Source organism: Heliangelus exortis, chromosome 1 (genome assembly GCF_036169615.1).
Source record: "Heliangelus exortis chromosome 1, bHelExo1.hap1, whole genome shotgun sequence".
Classification (NCBI taxonomy): Eukaryota; Metazoa; Chordata; class Aves; order Apodiformes; family Trochilidae; genus Heliangelus; species Heliangelus exortis.
In genome coordinates this window covers 62,590,585-62,609,961 of record NC_092422.1, presented here as the reverse complement: position 1 = coordinate 62,609,961, position 19,377 = coordinate 62,590,585, and the positions used below count along the sequence as shown (strand labels likewise).

Sequence of the window (19,377 nt, the reverse complement as noted above, 5' to 3'; positions counted from 1 at the left end):
CTGGATCTGGTTACCCACTGATCTGAAAAAGGGGATGTGAAAAAATTCTTTCATCTCTTTGCAGTGATTTGTGGGCATACTTGTAGTTAACTGGGAAGAACGGTAAGAGAGGGGAAGCAGCTACACATCTTTGTATCATTCTGGAACACTGCTGGAAATGCAGTAGCCTCCTGTCTTCAGGTACTTCGTGTCAGGGGAAGTTGCTGACTGCAAATCTCAGGGCAGTGTTTTTGAACAGTAAGTATGTGCTTTCTCAAATTGCAAGAGGTTTAGGTAATATACCCAAAGAAACAGAGTTTTGGATGCTCTCTGTAAAATCTGTCTTGTGTGTGTGACTCATTTGCCCGTACATGTTTGGGTCATTGACTAAGCAAGGTTGCCTTGAGAGGTTTAACTGCACTTATTATGCACCTCATGTGCCTGTTTCATAAGCAAAACAGAGGCACAGTCTTAGGACTGGCTCTGCATTTGTTTGGCAGTTAACCTGGTACTCTGTGGAATCTTGGATAAGATAATCCCTGAAGTTTTTTATTTAGTGATGTTTTCCGTTCATCTTTGAAAGCGCTGTTGACTACATGTGAAAAAATTGGAAATAGGCTTCTTCATCTCCTCTGCCTGAGTAGAAACATTAGAATGGGTGCTTACTGGTTCGTTTCACAGAAAAAATTGTAAGACAAAATTGCAGATCTCATTCTTTTCCATCAGGCTCAAAATTAGCTATGAATTAATCTCCCAACATTGTGCTGTTCTCACTTAAGGCAAGGTAAGTATCTACAAGATATTTCTACAAGGTCCAGTCTTGCAAATATATACTCTTTGTGGAGAAAAAAAGCACTGTCTTATGCTGTGGTAGGTGTCTGTTGCCTTGGGATATAAGCTGGGTTCTTCTATAAGGTTGTCAGTTAATTAGAAATGTGAAATATCTCTAGTGGGCAAGAAAATGGAAGAAGGAAAACCTGCAGTGCTTTCTGCATTTAAAAAAAAAAAACAACTTACCAAGAAAAGTCTAAATACATGCCCTAATGCATGAAAATAGCTGTTATGATAAAATTGTGTAACTTTCCACTTGGAAGCCCTCTTCGGTACCAGGCAATAATTACAGTACTCAAATGATGAAAGGAATCTGTTCATCATCGGTGATGAATTGTGAATCTCTTTTTTCTAGGCTCTCAGAACAACCAAGAACAATTAATTTTCATCTTTCTGGAGAAGAGAGAAATAACACAAAAAATGAGTCCGATGATATTTTTTTTAATCTTTATTATTGAATCTGCCACTGGTAAGTATAAATTTTAATTTCAGTAGTAGAACCTTCATAATACTTGCTGAAGACTTGGCAACTTCTTGGCAGCTGTCTAGAGTGGGACAAATTTTGTAGTTTGCAGCTAAGACCAAAGTCTTAAAAGTTTGGCAATTTCAGACCAGCTCCAGACTTAGGAAATTTGGCCCAGAATTCCAAAATTGTGAAATAAAAAGAGAAAAAATTACTTGGAAACACAATGAGGATGTATGGGAGCAATAGCTATATGAGCCCCAGAAAGGAAGAAAATGAGTCTGTATATTTGCTGAACAACAATAATCTGAGAAGCTCAGGAGAAATAGAAACCTAAGGTTTATTTTGACTATTAATGCTAGACCATGGTCCCTTTTCTGTATATTTTATGACTTCTCTATGCAAAGATACATTTCAGGAATGTGGCTGGAAAATCAAGCAGATTTTTAGACTGAAGTTTACACGCATAATCTCCTTCCAAGGCAATTTATTTGAATGAGTAGGTTTTCAGATATCTAGCCATATAATGATTTAGTTTAAATGTAGAAGATTAAGAAATGTTGCTTCATAGGATCTCTGCTTTTATGGGAGTTGATAAGTTCTGAGGAACAGCTGTATTTGTCAACTCAAACCGTATGTGAAGAATTTCCCCTCATTTCGATTTGTGGCAGCTGCTTTACTGTAGAGTCCAGATTCTGCTGTTTCTGCCTATTTGATTCTGATGCTGTTGCACCCACCTAAAAGGATCGTTGGGAAATCTCCTTTCTTTTAACTTTCCTTTTACTTCTGGTTTTGCATGGGTGATGTAGAATAAAGATTTGGAAACCTGAGTTCTTAGAGTGAAATAAATATTGCTGCAATAAATAAATACTGCCAAACCACTCTTCTGAAAGAAAGTCACTTATAAAAGACCAGTGACCTGGCAAAAGACCAGTGGCATGGCAAATCACTTTAAAGTTGAGTTAATGTAATTTTCTGAAAGAAGTATTTGGCTTCCTAATGTATTTTTTTCCTCTTTCTCCAAAGAGAAGCTGTGTCCCCTTCGCCCTGTCATAGATGTACTGGAAGGGGAATATTTTTTCCTTTGTTATCCTGAGTCAATGCGAGAACATATTCAGGATAAAGCAAACAAAATAAACTGGTATAAAGAAAATGCTGGAAAGCAGCACCTGATAACGGAAACACACAGAATTGTTTCTAAAATGAATTTTCTGGAATTTTGGCCAGCTGAGCTCAGTGACTCTGGAAATTACTCTGTCGCTTACAGGTTGGTATAGAAGCTGGTGGGTGAGCATCTTGCCTTTGCACTTGTTTAAAAAGAAGATAATTTCTCTGTCTTGCCTTGTGTTGCTAATGGGATGTGTACAAAGCAGGTGCAGGGAACTACATTAATAGCGGTGTCATTTCCCACATAATTTCAGAGTAACCACCCAGGCAGACCCCTAATATTTACAAATAGCCATAGGCATCTGCAACCTTTTAGAGGTTCTGTGAACCTTTTGATAGGGCAGGCAGCGTGGTTTGTGATTAATTACTGAAGCAAAATAAGTGATAGGCAACCTCTCTGTCCACTGCCAAGTAAAAGGAAACATTTGCTTGTCTTCTTCATCAGGCTTCTTCCTTACTGTGCTGAGTGGCTCTCACACTATGAGGCCTGGCAAGTGGTCTTGTATAGTAAAATAATAGACAAAGAGTGGCATAGCTGAACTTGGGTCTCTGTACAAACCTTTGCAGGCTTGGAACCATTCAAAGAACAAGTGAAATAATTGGATTTGATTATTTACCTCTGTAGAACATGACAAATCAAAAGGGGAAATAGGGATGGGCCCCAATTATTTGATAATTGTCATTAGACCACCGGGAAAGACTAAAGGACTTAATCAAACGTGTACAGCATGGAGTTTGTATGACTGGCTTGCACCAAAATTGTAACTCAGCATTTGCAATTGAAGAAATCATTAATTTTAAGCTCACTGTTTTGAATGTAATGATCTGTGCTGTTCTCCAGTTAGCATTTTAAAGTTCCTGCCTGGCTGGATGCTGAACAATGCTCTCCACATTTCTCCAGTCACATTGCAGACACAATTTTGATAGTTTAGTTTTAAGCTGGACTTCAGGTGTTAACTTCTAAGTTAACTTGGAAGCTGAAAATTATTTAGTGATGTTTTCCATGTTTTCTTATTCCACATATCATTATTATTATTATTATTATTATTATTATTATTATTATTATTATTATTATTATTATTGTCTTACTGGTAAGTACTGGGTCACAGTATCTGAAATTATAAATATTGTAAATGAAAAGCCTACTGTTAGAATATTTCTTTTGGGTTTATATTGTTTATTTTTAACTGGGGAGTACTCTTTATCCAAATAGAAGGTAGAGGTTGAGAAAAATCTTACTCTTGTGTGTTGAACCCCATCTTAAAGAGAATGTTTGGCTACTTTGTTGCCCAAATGTGGTGTATTATTGAAAACAGACATTTATAGCACAGCTGAAGCTAACTGCTCAGTTTTGAGGTGCTATTGTTAACATGAGATAACATCTGACATAGGCTTGTCATTATCATGGACCTGTGTTTTTCACTTCATGTCTGAATTTGGCTTGAAATTTTGGCTTTATTGAAGGCCTTGATCAGTCATCTATATGGCCCTTTTCCTATATAAAGTGCTAAGAAGCTATTAAATCTGACACCTCACTCTACTGCCAGCATCTAACCAGTGCTATCAACTCCATGCTCTGACTTATTTTGGCATAGGGAGGGAAAAACAAGGATCACATCTGAATTGCCAGGCTACTGAAGGGGATTGTCTCAAGGAGTCTAAAATAAAGGACAAAAGAGAGAATCACTCTGAGAATCACAGGCTTAATTCATGATACTTGCAGTTTTGTGATTATTTTGAAGTACTTGGAATAATTACAGAAAATCCACAGTGAATTACAAGAACTCTATAAAATTAATAGGAAAAAAAATTGTAAACATCAAAATTGAAGGAAACTGTCTTACTTACAGAAGGGGGACATGCCAGGAAAAGACTTTAAGTAAAACTATATAGGATGAATTTTGTCAAAATAAGTATTAGCTGTAAAACACAAAAATTTCTGAATCCTTTGTGAAATATCTTAATTTGCTGATTTGCTTAAGCAAGAAACTCGGAAGAAAGGTTTTGCTTGCATGAAAGCATTCATTTGGAAATAAGAAGTTTGATTTTTCTTCTGTTTAGTTTCATCCACTAAGACTACATTATGCTAAATTTTAAGTCAGTTTTGAAAGAAATCATTATTATTTTGGAGAAAAAAGTTTCTTAATTAAAAGGATATATTTTGAATACTCTGAAAAACATTTTTTAAAATATTTTTTTCCCTCCCACGTTTCTTTCTGTTATGCTCATACAGTTGCTAATTTTAATGTCAGGATCAGTATGAAAGAATTTTAATGGGATCTTGTGTTTAGTTTTTATTACAGTTTTCACTATATTAAAGTAGACATAATACAACAAGTGCAGAAGGTTATTTGCAGAAACAGTTTTATGAACAGACAGGGGACTTCTGTTAGCCTCTTTTGATAGAGAAAAATTGTGTACTACAGAATTGGTTTAAGATTTTATAAGAATGACAAGCAGAATGGAATTAGTTTTATTTTTATTTAAATTTTTTAACCCATTTATAGTAGGTTAGACTTTTGGTTTTGAAATAAATTTTCTGAGTGTATTTTTATTTATCCTGTTTATTTACCATTGTTTAGTTTAGAGGTAATTATTGGTAAGCTATATGAGAAATTATTTTTAGAGTGCTTATAAATGTAGTTGTAGTGAACAAAGTGACAAATATACTGCAGATTTTCTAGAAAATGTAATGCAATACATGTTGACAGTTTTTGAAACCTAACTAAAAGTGGGGATTTATCTCCCTGAGACATTAAAACTCACAGAATGCAAGAATATGCACAAACTGCATATTCACCAATATGCAAGAAGTGAGAGGTGAAAATCATGTAGCAAAGTATTAATGGTGTATTGTCCACCATATCTTTATGCCTTAATGATTAATCAGAAGTTTTCCAGTTAAAGCAGAAGTGGTGCAACATAGCATAGATAGCTAAAGTGTATGGATGTGTGTTGATGCATGCATACGTTTTTGCTAGAATGGTAGACTTAGGTTATAAATTCAGAAATTAATAGACATCCCCTGTTAGCCTGAATGTGTGCATCTTCAGCAACATTTCTTGAAAATAAAGGATCTCACATGCACTTCCAGTGAGAGCTGTAAACAGAAAAACTATGTCACACATCTTTGGCAGGATCTCTAGATGGTGTATTTTCTTGTAGCCTGTGTCTTGTGGTTATCAAAGGAAAAAACAGGATACAAAAAAGCAGGTCATCTGGTTGCTCTGTGCTGGTAACCTTGAAACTGAGGGAACTTGCAGGTTCCTGAAAAATATAAAAGTACAGAGATCTGTGAAAAAAACATGATGTATTTTAGGATCCTACTGCTACTCGCATTCTCGATGTGTTTAGAGCAGTTGAAAGCAGTGGGAACACTCACATTTAGAGTTAATATTGTGGTCTGGGAGGCAGACTGCCAGTTTCTTGCAGTAGATCATAATACTGAGATAATGCTTGTGGCAGTGAAATAAGTAAGGGCTGACTTAGAGTTGGCTCTGTATCCAGTGAACTGGGATTATATTCTCTGAGGGCTTTCACTTACCTTTATTCTCTCCTGACCTGTTCTGTTGTTCCTTCTTGGTGGGTTTGGTGGGGGAAGCTGAAAAGCCTTTAAGCCAGAAACAGTTTTGTTTCCCACAAATTAGCACTAAAGAGTCCCAGCAAGTAAAAACCAGGATAGAAATGTAACAGCCCAGACATTAGCATCTTAAAAAATGGAACTTCTTTATTTTTTTTTCAGAGCATTATGTGTTTGTCAGACAGTTAAAATTGTTGTTAAGATAAATAAATCTCAGTTTGCCTAGACGTGGCTTGGTCACCTTCCAGGGAGCTGCCCTTCACTAGATTTTAACCCATCAGGTAGAATATCTTGATACACTCCAGGTGAAGTCCTCATATTTGTTGAAGGGATTTCACCAAATATGATCACAGGAGAAAGCCCCTGTGGAGTGACAGTGCAGAGGAGAACATGTGACTTTGTTGATCCTTTTCTTCCATTTGCTAAGTCTAGATGGTAAATTTTTAGGTATTTTATGGCTAGATCCATAGCTGTGTCTCCAGCAGTATTCAGATACCAGTGTCATGCAAAAAGAAGCACACAGACTTGGTGGAATTAATTAAAACTAATGTTTATGCCCACACCTAAGCTACTTCTCTTGTGACCTTTATTGTCAAGTAGAGAAAGGCCTTTATGGGGCACAGATTGTCTTGTCCTAAACCAGGCATGTAAAACAGGTCACATAAACTTCACCCTAAAAGAGTAAATATTGGCTGTGGTCCCACTGCTCACTGTGATGAGCAGCTCTGATTGAAATGGGTGAATGGGATGTTGAAGAAGAGGTGAGAAAGACTCCACCTGCTGTGAATACCCATGCAAGTAAATCTCTGATGGGAAAGTTTTGATAAGGTTTTTCCTGTTTATGACACCACAGGTGGCTGGTTGAGAAACCAAACCACTGTGTTTTGAGTTGCCATCATGAATAATGAATATTTGAAGTGAGTAAAAACAGGGAGAACCTGTGTTGGCTGAAAAAGGGCTAGAATGTAATGAAGGTGAGAAAAAGAAATAACTACATGTGCTTAAAAGGAGACAAAAAAACCAACCCCAAATTTAGTGTAAATTTATCATATAAATGATGTTCTAACAATTCTTCTGAATCTTGTAACAGTAAAAGACATGTCAGTCAAGATTGATGTTGGAGCTGACACACTCTTCTTCTTGCTTCTTTATTTCAACTGCTGTGTCTCCTTAGCCCTTCTTATCAGAATAATTCTAGAAGGCTGTTTTCATTTCTCCTAGGAAACAGTTCCTTATTCTTTTATTGGAGACAAAAATAGTCAAACATATGACTGACACTGGAGGGAAGTGCTCTGTTTGCTGTGTTTGCTTTATAAGACTTTACTTGTTGAGTGAAAAATGAGAGCTTCAAGCACTAATTGTGAAATCTCCCCCATTAGCTTGCAGCAGCAAAAGACTTTCTCTTAAGCCCTAATTTCACCCAATTTCAGCTAAAAGTCCTCCAGCTTCTTTTCACTTGGTAGTCATGTTTTTGGACATATTGAGCAATGGTATAACCCAGCTGTAATCTGATTCTTTAGAGGAATATGTGGATGGAACAGTACAGATATACCTGAACAATAGTGGTCAGCTTATGGAGATTTAAAAGTGTCACTTTTGGAGTGTGTTCACTTCATATTTTATAGGTAGTGAGCAGGATGTGATGCCTGTCCTTTAGAATTGGTACTTCTTGTCTCTCCTGGTCAATCTGGGGTGAATGACAGAAAGGGGAATCCTTTCCAAAATGCCTTGTTTTGCAGACATGCTTGAATCTGCGAATTATTCCATAATTCATGAGTTGTGTGTAGCTTAGCAATATTTCTGAAATATCAATGACTAGCTGCACAGTGTCAAACAATGAATAATATTGCTTTGTAAACACTAGAAAAGTTGCCTATCTTACTTTTGATATGTTTTACCAATACATTTTTTAGTTCCTGCTCTAAGCCTTTGCAATTGTCTATTAAGTACAAGACAGAAAATCACCTTTATCCTGGTCCAAACCAGGACAGCAATGTATTGGAGATTAATCTTGTAAAACACTAGCTTATTCAAGGTCCTAAACTCTTTTATAGTCACCTGTAGCTATATATGATACCACAGAATGTGGTTGTTCTGGCTGATATAGCATATATTGACAAAATTTATAGATACCATTGCATCGTCATTTTTTTTGGTAATAGATGATTTAGTTTAGATAACCTCTTTTATTATGGGAAATAACCTTTATTTGTGAGTGAAAAAGTAATGAAGGGTAATATAAATAATTGTGTCACTGCAGACATTGTGTTACTTACCTAACAGATGTACATGATAATTTGCTTGTATTTTGTTGTATAACTCACTAAGCTATGTTCATATAAAAAGCTGTGAAAACTGATTTTTCTAATATTTTTTTCGTAGCAACGGAAAACAAAACTTCACAGTTCCAAAGTGGACCTTGAATGTACTTGAAAGAGATAAAAGCAGCTGTTTCAACAAAAATCATTTAACTACAGAAATAAAAAATGCTGGAACTGGTCATTCGTTGAAATGCAGTGATCTGTCCATCAATCAAAATGACAGCATAAGATGGTACAAGGTAATTACTGGAAAAGGGTGCTCAAATCAAAGAAACAAAGCATCTGATTGCAGGAAAAAATAATTTTTAGGAGCATCTACAAACCTAGTCAAGCTTTAATTTCTTGGATTGTTAGGGGAAAAATATCGTAGGATGGATGTACAAAAGAAAGTTTTTCTCTTCTCTCAGATTTGTTAGAAAAACGTACTTGTAATCAGAAGTTATTAACAAAACGGTAGTTTGGAATGGTAAAAGGTCTAAAGTGCATGTCTGTTTACTGGTTTAGCTAGTACAGGTTAGCAGTACTCTGTGCAGTATATCAGTGCCTCATATTTCAATGCCTGATACAGTGTGAGACAGATGAAGCAGCCAGCTTTGCACCAAATATCCTTTGGTGTTTGAGTGGGTGACAATTTTCAAAGCCTTCCTATCTCACAGTAAGCTGGGATGACAGATAAACCACACATGCCTTTTGTATGAGAGCAGGATAATAAGGATCTGCACCCAGGAAATATCCATTCCCATTTTCACAAGACATTTAGCTTAGCATGTACTACAAAGTCAAAAAAAAAAAAAAAGCAAAACAACAAAAAAACAAACAAAAAACAACAAAAAAACAAGCCCAAACAAAAAAAACAAACCGGAGTTTGTTTTGGAGGATAAGGAAAGCAAACAAATGTGAGCCCAACTCTTGTCATCTTGAGATGGTCACTTCCCCTATTTTTGAGGCATTTTGCTTCAACCTGAAAGTTCTTCCTAAGTCCAGACAATTTTGACCACAAGCAGGTGACACATACAGAACCAAGCCATCATTTTGAAATAAATATATGGGTGCATTTACATTCCTGATACAGTATTATCGTACTCAGACTCTTACTTGGAATTGCAGTGCTCTCAACTTCTAATGGGTTAAATGTTCAAATGCTGCATTTAAATGACCATGACTGGAAATTTGGCCCCCACCTCTTTTTGGGTCAGATAAATGTCATTGAGATAGTGAGAGAGTGATGGTGACACTTAATTTCAAAAATTGTTTTTAATTTAAAGTTTTGAATGTGTGTTTGCTACAGAATAGTATTTTCTGTCTTTATTGATGCAGGACTGTAAAATCTATGAAAATGAAACAGAGCGGGAACTGGATTTTAAAACCTTAGTAGTACAGCACTCTGGGATATATACCTGTAAAATTTTAATCAGTCATGAAGGAAAGATGTACTACAGCACAAATACAATTAAGTTGGTAGTAGAAGAAGGTAAGAAAGATTTAAAAAATTTTGCAGTATACTTTTTTTTCTCTTTACTATGGATACTTGATTCCAATTCTCAGTTAATAAATACATATGTGTGATAAAAATCACAGAATGTTAGGGGATGAAAGGGACCTCTAGAGATCATCTAGTCCAACTACCCTGCCAGACCAGGTTCACAGGATGGCATCTAGGCAGATTTTGAATGTCTTCAGAGATGGAGACTCTACCACCTCTCTGAGCAGCCTGTTCTGGTGTTCTGCTGCCCTCAAAGAATTTTCTCCTCATGTTTAGAAGGAACTTCTTATGTTCAATTTTGTGCCTGTTACCTCTTGTTCTGTCACTGGACAGCACTGAAAAAAGCCTGGCCCTATCCTCCTGACACCAAACCCTTTAAGTATTTTTAAGTGTTGATAAGATGCTCCCTCAGGCTTCTTCAGACTAAAAAGACCCAAGTACCTCAGCCTTTCTTCCTAAGAGACATGTCCTAGTCCCCTAATTGTCATTGTAGCCCTTTGCTGTACCCTTGCCAAGAGTTGCCTGTCCTTCTGGAACCTGGAAGCCCAGAACTAGACTGTACTCCAGATGTGCCTACTAGGGCAGAGTAGAGGGGGAGGATGATCTCCCTTGACCTGCTTGCCACACTCTTCTTGGTGCATCCCGAGATGCCATTTGGCCTTCTTGGTCACAAGGGCACACTGATGGAATCTGGTATTCTGAACTATTTCAAATAATTTCCAAAATAAACAAGTAACAGGAGTTTATGTGACATTCAACCTATTATGGAAAAATTAATCATGTTTTCTCTACAGTTCTATTTTTTTCAAAATTATCTACTGTAAATGAGTCATACAAACTTAGGGTTGGGGAAGAGGCTTTCCAACCATTGTAAATGATGCAGTCTGTATATATGTATGTGAAAAAAATTCAACAGGACATACTGTGTTTTAAATTACTCAATAATGCCAAAGTCCATATATTGTTTTTTTAATTAAATGAAACGTGTGTAATTAGTTTCAGTGATAAAGCAAATGTTTAATTTTTACTGTGGATTTAAGTATGATGTTATTTCAATAGCACTGCTTCTTTCTATTTTAGATGCACCAGAGGCTGTAGCTTTGGAGATAGTTGGGCTTGATGAAGAAATTGCAACAGAAATAGGTATCAAACCAGTACAAGAATCTTTGTGGAAGCTACTGCATATACACATGCTTTCATTCTGATATATTTATGGTTGATGGCCTGATTAGGAGTAATCAAGCTAAGAATTGTCTGTGCACCCTCTGAGGTCTGATCCATCCTCACATCTGGCTATGTTTTACTTGGTGTATTCCATGACTGATACATGAGTACACTGAATATACACTTTTACAGAGGCTCAACCTCATGTTGCTGTCATGATTGGCAAGAGAAAGTGATGGTGTTGATAAACCATCTCTCTATGGCTTCCTTTTGTAGACAGCAAATGCCATGAAGTGATGTAGGAATGACATCCCTTTTGTTCAGCAGAGAGTGATAACGAATAATCCCCTTAATAGCTGGTGCAGCAGAGGACATTATTCTGCTGGGAAATGAGAAATGTGAGGCCTGACAGTCCTGGTAATGTGAGAATGCAGATCTGCCACTGCTGCAAAGAATTGGTTGTATTGTCAAATGCCAGGCCCTTAACCATGCTCCTATCTGGAAGTAGATTAGGTAACATCATCTACAGGTGTCACACAGTGTTGTGTAGGATCCAGAATTTTGAGACTGGGAGTGTAATTAATTTTTAAAACCAGAAATTTACCTGTCTTTTTCTTTTCCTGTGCCTGGGGGTTTCTTGCATCTGGTACTTAGTCCTTCCTTTCCAAGTATGAAAAATCCTGGTTACCTCCTCTATTGCTCATATGTGTATCTCATTTGCTCAGCCAGGGCCTTGATGCTAGTTGTCCTTCCTTCCTACAAATATTGGTTGGTGGGTCATTTTTCCAATGGTAGTACCCCAATACTGTGATGCCACAGGTCTCCCAGCCTCCCTGAACAGTTGTTCCCACTCACTGTGCTTGTCCCAACTCTTAGATGGTAGCCGAGTTGAGCATCAAATGATTATGACCAAATCTCTTCTGTCCCTTATCTGCCTTGATGAGATCATTTGAAAAGATAATTGAAATACCTGCTGAGTGATGAGGCAGATGGCATGGTGGAGAGTGAAGGGAGTTAATATATGAGCTAATTCCCATGGTCTTTCAAGCCTGTATTTTTTAAAAAAATATATATAGTATATATATATAGTATATATATTATAGTATGTCCCCCAAAATAACTGTGGTGTATGGTGAGAAAGCTGGAGTTTCAAGGTGGATGATACTAGAAGTTTAAGTCTGTGTTTCTATTTGTGCAACTGTGATTTGGATTTCTGATGTCTGAATCTAAGATGGGCAGATTTTCAGCTGGATGCTTTAAAGGTTCTTAAGCAGTTATTCTGGAAGAATCCAGTGATACATCTTAAGTGATCAGCTTATGATGTGTGCTCTTAGAGAACTCCTGGCCAGGCCTTGCTTGCTGGGAAGCATTTGTACATGAAGGCCTGAACGAGAGCTAACATAACATCTTTTGTGGCTTAATAAAGGGTGTTCTGGATGTGTTTCCTGGAAATGATGCTGGCATGATCTGGAAATGATGGTGCAAAGTTGCAGCCAATGTCATGTCAAGCTTCCGTGACAATGTCTAAAATAAAGTGCCTTGCAAACCATCAAATCTCACACTCCAGAGCTGCAGCCTTCTGCCTTTATTTTCCCAAGTGTATACCTGTGATTTTTAATTTTGCTATTTCTAATAGTTACTGACACTCTACAGGGTGGTTCCAGCTGTTTCCAGTTTGTGCTTTGAAATGGGAAAAAGTAGCAAACTAAGTGATTTGCTCACATATCAGGATTATGCTGATTCCCAGGTGTAGGGCTGGGATGAGAATTTCTTCTGAGATACTTCAGCAGGTTTTTTCTTTTATTGAGTAACTCCGTATGGTTTATCCATTGTAATAAATTGCTTGTAATTCTTCTTACTAGTTAGTTATAGGCACTAGTGATAAGCTGTCCTCTCCTATTCTCTGCCTGCAGAACAATCTAGTTCATGGAATCAGAATATCTGGAGTTGGAAGGGTGCCACAAAGATCAACTCCAACTCCCTTTAGTTCTCTAATGCCTGAGATTCTCTGGCTTATGTAAATTCTTCTGACTGTGACAGTTTATCTGAGGGAAAGCAGTGGATGACTTGGACTCTGCAGCAGAGAGCATCTGAGCCTCATGCACGGCTACCGAAACCACCAACAGTGCAGGTGGAACATCTGTGAAACATTGTGTGGGGTCTGTGAAGTCCAGACATGAGCACAGCTCATGGGATATGTTGCTTGGAAAGCTGACATTTTACTGCACTCTGGACATCAATGCTATTTCTAACTAGATCTTCTCATGTTATGTTTTTTTTAGGTAAAGAAGAGGTACTCAATTGCACAGCTTTCTTAGGTTACTACATGCGAGAAGATGCCAGCCTCTACTGGTTAATTAATCAAACATTTCCAGAAAAATGCACAGGTATCCCTGGGAATGAACCTCCAATATGTGAAGAAGCATTAAAAACATTACAGTAGGTTTCCTGAAAATCCTGTGCTTTTGTTTGTGTGGGACAATGTTCTGTACTTTGTGAGATAGCAAATTCAGTAAAACCTCAGTCTGAGGTTATTTTAGAACCTTTTCTTCATAATCTGTCTCTCAGCTGCTCATAGGTTTATGTACAGATAGTGTTGTTGAGACCATTCCTTTTTGCAGGCTGGGAAATGAATTCTATGTCACGAGGCTACTGCAGATTAAAAAAGTAACAAATGAGGACATGCATCATAATTTCACCTGCGTGTTGCAAGCTGATGAAAGAACACAAATAAAAATCGTGAAACTGAAGAAAGGTATGGTGTAATCTATGAATTATACTTCTTATATATAATTATAAATTGTGCCAGCCTTTCCAATCCTGAGGGCATCAATACTGATTTCAGAGCATCTCTCAAAATATGTCTGTGCATTTATGAAGACTCTGGTCCGTCTACTGCTAATAACCTAACAACCCCTTGGGCAGCTCCTGTTTCTCTGGGACAGGGGTTTTTGACCTGTCTACTAGAGCAGCTGTGTTAGAGCTCCACAGTTCAACCCTTGCTGGTGTGGACACATCTGGGGAAGGCTGAACCATGTCCTGAGAGAGAATTCTCTGTGTTCTCCTACTCATCAGACTGCTGGGGTAATGGGGATCAGCTACCCAAAGCTTGCTGCAGCCCAGTCTGCTGTTTGGATCACTTTGTTCATTAAGCAGCTCTCTAAAAGTAAAATGTGGTGTGGGTGGGTTTTTTTGTGTGTGAGGGGTTTGGGGGTTTTTTGTTTTGGTTTGCTTTGGTTTTGGGTTGGTTTTTTTTTTTTTCTTTTCTTTAGAGTCCTCTTGTCAGGGACTCTCTTCTTCTAGCTATGGAAAGCTGATCTCAACCATACAGTAGTACTTCAAATTTATAGTCCTGACAGCCTGGACATTTATGACAAATAGGCATTCCCTTCTTATTTTCCATCTCTCTTGGACATCTCCAGGCTTTACTTGGAGGAAATGTGTGAAAACAGACTAGTCAAAAGATGATACATGTAATAAAACAAATGAAATACAGACTACAATGAGCATGACTTGACAGTGCCTTCATAAATACTTAGCGTAGGTTTAAGGGTTAAAAATCTGTGTTTGGAACTAAAAAGACAATGATAACAGAATAATAATTTTAAAAAAAGAAAGAAAAAAAAGACTTTGGCCAAAGAGATTAAAGGGGACGTTAAGGACTGTTATGGATGGACTGAAAGAAGGGAGGAAGAATAAAAGGAAATACTAAAGAACCTATAGAAAACTCATCATAAAAGTAGATGACCACCAGTGTGGGATGCTGTACCTCTATGAGTACCTATAGTGTCAGTCTTGATCTCACATACAGTTCATTAAAGTGCACGAAGGGTGTGTGAATGTGTGAAAGATTGTTTTTCCTGTTCTTAGAGTAATTCATGCTCTGTAGTTCTTCATCTCAGGACAAATGCCATGCATATGTACTTGAAGTATTAACAGGGAAGGATTCACATCAACACTGTGATTTTTTTGGATTGATTTTTAGATGCCATCAGTACTAAATACATTAATTTTATATAATACTCTTTGTAAAGGTTATAATTTCCTGGATTTCTGTTTTACAGGGAACACCCAAGATCTGCCTGTGCACGTATTTACAACTGGAATGGTCCTTGCTGTACTATTTCCATGTGTTGCTGTAGCTGTGGTGTTTGTCTGTGTGATGTTTAGAGTTGACTTAGTTCTGTTTTACAGAAGCATATGCAGAAGAGATGACACTGCTGGAGGTATGACTTGACTAATGATGATGTTGAAACAAGTGTATTGATTAAAAAATAGTTCTTGGTAGGGTATATAAAACAACCATATTTGAGGAAGATACAAAATAAATCCAGGAGTTATGTGTGTAGAAACAGCAAAGAATATGTAAAAAACCCCAACCCCTTGTTGTTCAGGTGCTAAAGTGAATTTGTTGTGCAACTGGGGCAGTAACATCAGATAAACATAGTGAAGAAGCTGCCTCTGGAGCAGGTAGTGTATGGGACATAGATGCTGTTAAGATGCACTCTGTTCTGCTATGTTATTCATCACAGAAGTTGATGAAGGTGGAAATGTTTACAATTATCTATCTGTAAAAAGGACGAGCACTGCCTGAGACAAGCAGATTGACAGAAAGTGACTTCAGTGAAGTGAAAACAAATTTCTGGCAGCACTACAGAACTCCTTGGTAGTCTTAGAAAAAGATCAAAATAGATGTGGAAGTCTGCGTTATCACTTGAATAGCATTCTTACCAGGTTACACACATATTTTTAACTTTCCTTCATTTTCTTGATTACGACAGTTGTGATTAACTGATTAAATTCATCTGATTTTTTTTTTTTTTTTTTAAAAACAACTTAATGGAGAAAGAATATGTTATTTTAAAATATTTTCCAAACACAACCAGAATATTTTTTTATCAAATGTAAATTGATTCAGCATTTTTTTTTCTTTGAAGACTCTTTCAGGTTTCAAAGGAAAGAGCAGTAGTGTCTCCATGCTTTGATAAAGAGACAATAACTTTAAAAATCACAATGATGTACCAGATACTGTATTTCTGATGATTGCTAAAAAGACAAAAATCGGTGATCTCTTTTCAGATGGAAAAGAGTATGATGCATTTGTGTCTTACCTGAAAGACTGCATTTCTCCTTCTGAAGAAGAGAGAGAATTTGCTTTGAATATATTACCCATGGTATTAGAAGAAAACTTTGGGTACAAGTTATGTATATTTGAGAGGGATGTATGCCCTGGAGGAGGTAAGAAGGAAGATAATTTTTACACAAAGGTAGAAGTCTGTAATTAGAAGTAATTCTGTCAAATGTGTTGTTGACTGAAATGCTACATTTTAAAATTTAATCTAGATTATGTATGCAAAGTTTGAATGTACACTTTTTACATATTTTATAGATATATTTATGAATTCATATACACCCATACACACACACACACACACACAAACACATACTTATTTGCACAGAACCAGGATGAAGAGATGAAAAAGCTCACATGGAGAAAATTAAGGTGAGAACAGAGAAGTTCCCAGATGTTTCACAATAATGATGCTCTTGCTCTGCTTTTGCTGAGACCAGGCACCTATGAATTAACTTGTTTTTACTGCACAGGGCAGCTGGTGTCTCTGGCCTAGTTATTCTTAGGTAAATTGAATGTTTGCTGCATCTTCAGTGTGGTGGTTGAAACATTACATTTTGTTAATGTAATGGATGCAATAACAAAATAGGAATAAGAACATGGAATTTTGTTTCTCTAAAGGGCATATAGATAGATGGCATTTTACAGATGCTTGGAAAAATATACTGGGAGATTGCACTTAGTTCAAAGATCTAGCTGAGGAATAGGATTTCTTTGTTTAAAACACAGACAATAAGGTCAGTAAGCCTCCTTCACAGGGCAGTATCTTTTTTCTATATATTTATTTCTGACACATTGTTCTAATCTGAGAGGTGCCACAGCTCTCCCAGGACATTTTTTGACCAGTTACCCTCTCTTCTTAAGTATTAAAAAAAGGCTTTCTGAAGTGTTGGATCTGATTCTTTTTTTTTAGCTTATTTCCTTTCCTCTGGTCTGATCTGCTATGAATATGGAAAACAGTATTTCCTTCTATTTACAGGAGCCTTTAATGTGTTGTAATATCCTTGTTCCCCTCCTGCTTCTTGGTTTTCTCTTCTTCAGGTTACTCCTGTACTTGGTTTGCCTTTCCCTTCCCAGCATGGTCTATGTACATCTCTGGTCTATGTAGACCACGTCCCATGGTGTTGAAGCAAGCACTGGAAGTTGTGCATGAGGATTCAGTTTGGTGTATGGGCACTTGGAGGGTGTCACTGTTTGATCTAATTCATTACTTGTGAAAAAAGTTACTTGTGAAAAAAATTACTTGTGAAAAAATGCAACTGGAACACCTTCTGGCATCACACCCTATTCTTCTCAACCTTGGATTACTGGCAGTAGATTTGGGTATTTGATGATATAAAGGAAGGAGTGGCCTGAAGGTTACTGAATATATGGAGAGAGGTTGCTGCTGGTGCCTTTCTTGGGATCACTCGAATGGTATCTATTGTGAAAGAGCAAAGAGATGGTTGGCTGGAGGAAAATAAATATTGCTGTTACCTTCTGCCTGTCTGATTACTGGCAAACAGCTGTCTAGAGTAACTGGAGATTTTGTGTTGTTTTTTGTGTGCACCAGAGAACAAGCTTTGGCCATACCTGAACTCATTTTTCCCACCTTTAATGGATACTAATCTCTTCATAGGAACAGTACTGACATGCTGCCACTTTATAAGGGGAACAGTTTTGGTACATATCTTATTGCTAAAGGATAAGTTGGTCCAGTGCCTCTTCTTTCAATTTAGTCTAATAAATCATTTATCTTTAATTTGCAGCGGCTGTTGATGATATCCATTCTTTCATTGACAAAAGCCGAAGATTAATCATTATACTGAGCCAGAACTACATTTCTGACAGAGCCATGTATGAACTTAAAAGTGGACTGCATAAAGCCCTCGTTGAAAAAAAAACTAACATCATATTAATTGAATATATGCCTATAAGTGACTACAATTTCTTGCCAGAATCACTGTCTCTTTTACCACCAAAGAGGGTTGTGAAGTGGAAAAAGGATAAATCTCTTCCTGCAAATTCCAGATTTTGGAAGAACCTTCGGTACTTGATGCCAGCAAAACCTAACAAAGTAAACACCAAAGGGCACTATAATACTCTTGCCTTAGGCTCAGAAGGGACTCAACCATGGACTGAGGTTCGTGACTTCGGTCCAGTCATATAACAACTCTGGAGACAGAAGTTGCTGAAAACTGCATTTTTCTAACATTTAGAAAACAGAAACTGCACGCTTACTTTGGGGAGACATTGTTCATAAGAGGCCAAGCCTGAGAACTAAGCAGAATGTATATATTAATACCATGGCTAGGATGGTGTTAGCCCCAATGCTAAATGCTGTCCCACAGAGAGCTTCTTCAGTGATTTGCAGAAGCAGCAAAAATTTGATTCTTCTTAGAACTTATGGCATGGCATGAAGCACAATGCAAAACATGTTGATGTCATATTTTCTGGTAATGTTGGACAATATTAGTTATATTTGTATTCTTCTTGAAGCCCCTCAATAAATGCATCAGTATTTGCAAAGAATTATTAGATACTTTTGAGTTTTTATTTCGGCATTTTCTGTGTATCGTGCTTGGGAGTAAACCCCAAACTGCTGCCCTACATGGCTTGGGTTGCAGTCTTTGGGCAATGTCAAGCAGAAAAATTAAGTGAAATCAGAGACAAGAGAGGTTAGAAAGAGTAGGGCAGATTTGGTCAGGCTAAAAAGTATTCACTGCTGACTTGTGCATGATCTAGGCAAGCCCATTGGGAGTGATTTGGAGGAGTGTTAAAGACTGTTTCAATCCTCCTGTTTCACTGGGAATACTGTAAATTATAATTTTGTCAGGGAGAGGAGGGAAATGATCTAGAGATAACAGTATTTCATTCACGTATGCTGATATCAACATTATACCCTGACCTGCCTTCCGCAGAGGGATGTAGGGGGTTTATGTGCAAATGACATCTTCCGTATGGACACATGCTCCTGAACCTTTGGAACATTTGTACCTAGTATTACTTCTTAAAGCAAACTTAGTAATGCCAGTCAAACCCATGGTATTCTTCCTTTGTTATTAGCTGCCTGGCAGAAGATACCAACCTGACGTTAATTCCAGGCTAAAATGGAGCTGTATTTTTCCCTAGTACAAATGGGAGGAAATCATTGGAGAATCATTTGGGCAGCTCTTTTTGTCAGTTTGCTAGGAGACCATCAAGCCCATACACATCTTACATTCAACAAATTCTAGTTCTGAGGAGACATCTCTTTGACACTAACACTGAATTCATGCA

General features: G+C 37.3%; 1 protein-coding gene across 1 annotated transcript; it reads left to right on the top strand.

Moving 5' to 3' along the window:
• The first annotated feature begins 359 nt into the window (after positions 1-359).
• IL18R1 (interleukin 18 receptor 1) lies at positions 360-18,630 on the top strand. The gene is made up of 10 exons (XM_071744942.1): positions 360-1,279; positions 2,300-2,540; positions 8,403-8,580; positions 9,659-9,812; positions 10,905-10,967; positions 13,271-13,427; positions 13,610-13,743; positions 15,053-15,214; positions 16,068-16,226; positions 17,868-18,630. The coding sequence occupies exons 1-10, from the start codon at positions 1,231-1,233 to the stop codon at positions 18,266-18,268; spliced, it is 1,698 nt and encodes a 565-aa protein (XP_071601043.1). The 5' UTR covers positions 360-1,230; the 3' UTR covers positions 18,269-18,630.
• The last annotated feature ends 747 nt before the right edge of the window (positions 18,631-19,377 follow it).